General features: G+C 40.3%; 1 protein-coding gene across 1 annotated transcript; it reads left to right on the top strand.

Moving 5' to 3' along the window:
* The first annotated feature begins 1,543 nt into the window (after positions 1 to 1,543).
* On the top strand, positions 1,544 to 6,018 carry LOC143034821 (uncharacterized). The gene is made up of 6 exons (XM_076201166.1): positions 1,544 to 1,886; positions 2,195 to 3,753; positions 3,976 to 4,219; positions 4,580 to 4,911; positions 5,198 to 5,773; positions 5,872 to 6,018. Exons 1-6 carry the CDS (start codon positions 1,544 to 1,546, stop codon positions 6,016 to 6,018), a joined length of 3,201 nt encoding a protein of 1,066 aa, XP_076057281.1.
* Positions 6,019 to 6,575: the final 557 nt, after the last annotated feature.

The following is a 6,575-nucleotide window of genomic DNA, read 5'->3' as shown; positions in this document are numbered from 1 at the left end:
CAAAAACAAGGATGCACTATAGTTTCAAGAGACATCTCAAAAGCATTTGATAAAGTATGGCACGAAGGACTCAAATACAAAATACAACAGATAAACTTACCAGACCCCATAAACAAACTTATATGCAACTACTTAGACAACAGAACATCAAACATAAAAATAGATTTATATATATAGGACCAACATTCAAATTACACAGTGGAGTACCACAAGGAAGCATCATATCACCGACATTATTCAACCTTTACACAAGAGACATACCAAGACTCTCACCACATTGCTTCCAAATACAATACGCAGACGACATTACACAAATTATCACCTACCCCAAACACAAAAGTAGAAAAATGTTAGCAAAGAAGACAGAAACAGGAATACAAATAATAGACACATACGAAAAGAAATGGAAAAGAGCCACAAATAAAACAAAATTCCAAGTGCTCTCCATTTCAGCACGCAAACCAACACCAATCACAATAGAAGGAAATAACATCTATAACTCTCTAAAAAAAATTCTGGAGCGCTCCCGATCTGAGTCGGCCGGCCCGGGGTGTCTGCGACTTCCATTGTGTTTCTGGGACACCCCGCCGGCCTAGCTGTAAGCATACATTTGAAAGTTAACGGGTTGGGGTTTCTGAACTACGGCCCCCTTCTCGGAGTTGGTTATCGTTAAATGGCTAAAGAAACTGAAGCTCAGAGAAAGAGGAGGATACGACATTTCTGGAGTTGGGTCACCACGAAGAAGAGCCAAGACAAGAAAAATGTACAAAACAATAAAGCGCTTTTCAACAAGTTAACAGCAGAGCACTCTTCTTTATTCCCTTCTCTATACGCTGATAACCAACGTTTCTGGTTGGAGAAGGACATTAAAGAGTTTCATCGGAAAACTCTGTCTCTCAACAAGATTCTTCGAGATAGTAAGGACTATGAATACGAAGATTCTCTTTTCGACTCCATTCCCTTATTGGAAGAAGCGATTAATGAAGAAACGTCAGATAATTTCATTAAGCATTACTTTGCGGGATACAAGAGTTATGCCAATAACGGAGGAAAGTGGTGCCATAAGACGTACCAGAAGCACTACCTTGAACGGATCTTTAAGAAGTACAAAGTGGCTGAAAAGAGGAACAAACACGCTATAAAGAAGGTCCAAAGAGAAACAGAACAGAAGAAGAAAAGAATACAGTTAGAAGCAGAAGAGAAAGAAAGAACAGAGCGGAGAAAGGAGGAAGCTGAACGAAAGAAGAAGTTAGCCGAAGAAAAGGAAAGAGAAGCTACAGCAAAGGCGAAGGAATTAGAGAGAAAGAGACTCGAGGCCGTAGAAGCTTCAAGGAGGAAAAAGGAAGAGAGGGAACAAAGACTTCTCGAGACAGAGACGTTTAGAGCCAATAGAGAAAATAACAGAGAGAAAATGAAGAAATACAAAGAGATACTAGCAAGACAAGAGAAAGGAATAATGTTAGTAACAGAAGAAGATAAGAAGTTACTCGAAAAAGTCCGGGAGGAAAAGAAGGAACATTGGGAAGGGGGGATAAAGCTTGAAATGACGGATTACGAAGAAGACACCTACGACGTTGTGGAACACAGCATTGGAAAACTTGGCGACGTAAAGTGCAAGTACTGTGATGCTTTAAGGTGGAAAAGGGAGACAGAGATAAAAAACGAAGAGTTCAAATCACTATTTGAAGGTGTTACCCCTCTTTCTAAAAGATTTCTTAAGAACACAATCGGGTTTAATACTGTCTTTAGTTTCAGTTCCTTTGCAACATCCAAGAAATTGGAAAATGCAGCTGAAAAAGCTATGGTGTACAAGATAAAGGGTGCTATATACCACAGAACCAGTTATGTGAGGCCAGAGTTATTAGTGGGAGACAAGGAGACTCGAGGTATGTTTTCGGACGAAGAAAAGTTTTCCAACGGAGACGTAAAGGACTTAACACGGAGAAGACCTAACGGGGTTGTCGATAACTTCCTAGATCTCTATTTCTATAACAGTAGAGAGGAACAAATTAGACTCAGAACCTATAAAGTCTCTAAGTTGTTTTTGGAAGCACCTATAAGCGAGGAGAAAAAATCAACTAAATCCAGAAGAGAAATAGAAGAGAGTACAACGAGAACGAGGAGATAATTCGTATAATATTCAACTACCTTCTCGAAAACAATAAGTGTTTGAGACAGATTTTGTCTGAAATAGAAAACTCCAGGGAACTGATAGCATTGCATATTGAAAAGCATAAAGAGATACCACAAATGAATCTCCAACTTAAAGCGGTTGAAAACTTTGAAACGAAGGAACATAAAGGAGTTTACCACCTTCCGACATCAAATGTGACTGTGGGTGGTATAGTGAATCTAGACGACGAGCACGATCCTCTTTTAATAAAGATAACCAGTCCCAAGAAGGATTCGAAATATAAAATTAGGTTTGTGGATCACACCAGTTTCTTTTATGATCCGTTCCAGTACCCTTTATTGATACCCAACGGAGATATGGGTTACACGTATCTTTTGCGGTCTCTGAAGGCTAACAAAGCTGGGAACGAGAAGAAGATTTCTCCGTGCGCATATTACGCTTCTATGTTTATGGAAAGAGAGAACTGTTTCACAGCTCTCTTTCAATGTCGAACACTGTTCCAGAGGTTCGTTATTGACTGTTACGTGAAGGCTGAATCAAATCGATTATATTATATCCGTTTTAACCAACATGAAATCAGAAAAGAGAGGTCCGATATTCTTAAGAGTGATTCAGCCCATAAAGGACAACGAGTGCTACTTCCTAAGTGTTTCGTGGGAGGCCCGAGATACATGAAAGAGAGGCAACAGGATGCGTTAAGTTTTGTGTCAAGATACGGTTCTCCGGATTTTTTCATAACTTTCACTATGAATCCGAAATGGAAAGAATTGACACTATACGGCGACACTATTAACGTCTGTAATCGTCCAGATATAGTTAGTCGTGTTTTTAAACTCAAGGTAGACCAACTAATGAGAGAGTTATTAACAGATAAAATATTCGGAGAAGTCTCAGCTCATTTGTACAGCATTGAGTGGCAGAAAAGAGGCTTGCCTCACGTTCACATTCTTCTATGGATGAAACGTAAAGTGACTGAAAATACCGTTTCGAGCCTAATATTCGCCGAGATACCCGACAAGAAAAAACACCCAGAACTGTATGATATTGTTACCACTAACATGATACACGGACCGTGCATAGGCTACGATGAAAGCTCCGTGTGTTGTAATGGGAAGAAAAACGATAGAGGGACGTGCCAGAAAGATTTTCCGAAACAGTGCCGTTCAACGATAAAATTCGGAAACAACGGCTACCCTCTCTACAGGAGAAGAGCTGTGGGAGAAGGAGGTTTCTCCTTTGTGAAAAAGTTAAAGGGACAGGAAGTAACTATCGACAACTCATGGGTGGTGCCTTACAACCCCTATCTTTGCTTGAGATTTAACTCTCACATAAACGTAGAGTGTTCAAATTCTATTAAGGCTATAGCGTACATTACAAAGTACGTCAACAAAGGATGTGACAGAGTTCTATTCACTAAAACCGAGGGAACCGAAGAAATCAATGAAATTAAGAACTTCACGGATGCAAGATTCGTTAACTCCAACGAAGCAACTTGGAAGATATTCAGATTCCCCATACACAGTAGTTACCCTCCTGTTATGAATCTGGACCTCCATTTAAAGGACGAAAACGAAGTATTCTTCAACGCCGATTCCTCAAAGGCAGACATAAAAAAGAAGGCAAACAGAGACACTCAGTTGACAGCATTTTTCAAATTATGTAGCGTTAACGAATACGCAGCCACCCTAACTTACAACGAAGTAGCTGCTTACTTCAAGTACAGCATTCCGAAATCATGTTGGGAGGAGAGGAAAGGTAACACTCACGCTATTGGAAGGATAAGAGCTGTAACGAACAAGACAGTAGAACTGTTCTATATGAGAATGCTTCTAACCCACAAGAGAGGTCCCAAATCCTTCGAAGACCTCAGGATGGTGGACGGTGTACTCTACGGAACTTACAGGGAAGCCGTTAAGGCTATGGGTCTTTTAAAAGATGAAGAGACTTGGAAACAGACTATCCTGGAGATAATAAACTACACAAATGACCGCAAAGAACTTCGTTCGACTTACGCTAGCATGTTAGTGTTCTCGGATCTAGAAGACCAGAAAGATATCTGGGAAGAAACAAAGGATCTCTTCTCGAGTGATTTTCTATATCTTAGAGGGTTGAAGGATTACAACGACGAAATATACCTCGATGCTCTTGACGACATCCAAGAACAAGTTTTCAATTGTGGAGGAGGAAACATAGTTCACTACGGCTTACCTTCTTCCAGAAATGGAGAAAAGTCTTCAAACGTGATAAGGAGGGAGAAAGCCTATAATTCTAAAGAATTGTCCGAGACAGTGGAGAGAGCTCTCCCTCTATTAAACAGAGAGCAGAAGATTTGTTACGATAAAATCATTGAAAGTGTTGGTTGTGAGACGGAAAACAAAAACAAAGCGTTCTTCTTAAGTGCACCTGGTGGGACAGGAAAGTCCTTCTTTTTGAATCTTCTTCTAGACACAGTTCGTTCGAAGAGTAAAGTGGCTTTAGCTGTGGCTTCTTCGGGTATAGCAGCTACTGTCCTTCACGGGGGAAGAACTGCCCATAATATGTTCAAGATACCACTGATGGAACATAACGAAAGAAAAACATGCAACATAAAGCACAAGTCCGAACTAGCTCGATTGCTTCTTATGTCTTCTTTGATTGTGTGGGACGAAGCAGTGATGGCAAATAAGAACACAATCTCAGCCCTGGATATCACTTTGAGGGACCTTTCCGGTCTTGATATTTTCATGGGAGGAAAGACGTTCGTTTGTGCTGGAGACTTTAGACAGATATTACCAGTTGTAAGAGGAGGAGGAAAGAACGACGAGTTGAACAGTTGTCTGAAATCAAGTTACTTTTGGCCTTTCTTTCGAAGAGTTAGAACTGATAAAGAACGTTCGACTTAAGAGTGAAGACGAAGAAAACATAAACTTTGCAGAGAAATTATTAGAAGTTGGAGAAGGAAAGTACAAAGAGTGTCACTTCGGAGAAGGTTTCGGGGTGTTAGTTGACAGCAGAGAAGAGTTAGTTGAAAGAGTGTACAGAGGAATGGGAGAGAACATATTTAACGTCTCTTTCTTTGAAAAGAGAGCTATAATATCTCCCACGAACAACGACGTCGAAATCATTAACGAGTTTGTGTACAATAAAGTGATTGGTAAGGAAGTGGTTTACATGAGCGTAGATGTCGGTTGTGAATCAATAGAAGGGATGGACGTTCAGGCGTCAGTTTTCAATTCTATGGATAGCCCTTCCATTCCTCCACACAAATTAAGGTTGAAGGAAGGAGCAATTGTGATGGTTATGAGGAACATTTGCCCTCCGAAAATCTGTAATGGGACTAGAGTTATGGTAACAAATTTGAGAAGGAACGTTATTGTTGGAAAGATTTTAACTGGTGTGTACAGGAACACACAGATCTTACTTCCTAGAGTTACTTTAGAGGCAACAGACACCCATGTAGCCTTCAAGAGATACCAGTTCCCTGTCAAACTCTGTTACGCTATGACAATAAATAAGTCCCAGGGGCAGACGTTTGAGAAGTATGGTGTGCTACTGGATTCATCACTATACGTAGCGTGTTCTAGAGTTACAAGCCACGATTCCCTCATAGTTTTTCCAGGATATACAAAGAAAGGGGAAGAATACGAGTTGAGACCTTGGGTGAATTGCGTTTATGAAGAGGTGTTCTGTGATGTGGATAAAAGTAAAGTTTCTTCTTTGGAGGATTTAATCTTTGAAGATAACTCTGAAACCTCAAGGATACCAGAAGAGGAACCCGATCAATCCATAGTCAGCATATCACGTTCTGTGTTCGAGAAAACAGAAGGAGAAGTAGCTGCGATGATCTTACCAGAAGAATTCTTCGAAGAAGAGAACTACTTGAGTCGAGGGGAAATGGAGGATAAAATTGAAGAAATCGAAGAGAAGATTGGAGAGAAGATTGAGGAGAAGATTGAGAAGATTGAGGAGAAGATCAGAGCTAAGGATACCAAAAACGAAGAAAGATTTGAAAAGATTGTCTACGAAATAGATGAGATTAAAACCATGTTGAAGGATTTCGTAAAGAGAAAGAATAGCAGCGAAGAAGAGGACAGCGAAGAAGAACTCACACCCAAGAGAAAAAAGAAGAAACTACATTAAATGTATAGTTCTAAGGTGTTTTAAGTAAAAGGCAGATGAAAATCTTTGGTTTTATTAACTTTTTTATGTGTATCATCAATGCCCGAAGGGCTGGGTGCGGAAGCACCCGCGGGCGGAGCCCGCCTCGCCGAAGGCCAAGCACACCTGGCGTAGCCAGGTCCGGCGGAGCCGGGTGCTTGTACCATTCAAAAAACAAATAATCACACTAGGAGCACGTATAGGAACACAAGACCACACATAAACACACGTATAAAGATAGCTGACAACACAAATAAAAAACTAAAAAGATTTAAAAATCTAAACACAAAAATCCAATTAAAAC

Source organism: Oratosquilla oratoria, chromosome 18 (assembly GCF_046742065.1).
Source record: "Oratosquilla oratoria isolate Oo_2021 chromosome 18, ASM4674206v1, whole genome shotgun sequence".
NCBI classification, from domain to species: Eukaryota; Metazoa; Arthropoda; class Malacostraca; order Stomatopoda; family Squillidae; genus Oratosquilla; species Oratosquilla oratoria.
Note: the sequence above shows the minus strand (reverse complement) of the source record. Positions and strands in the feature narration are given on the sequence as shown.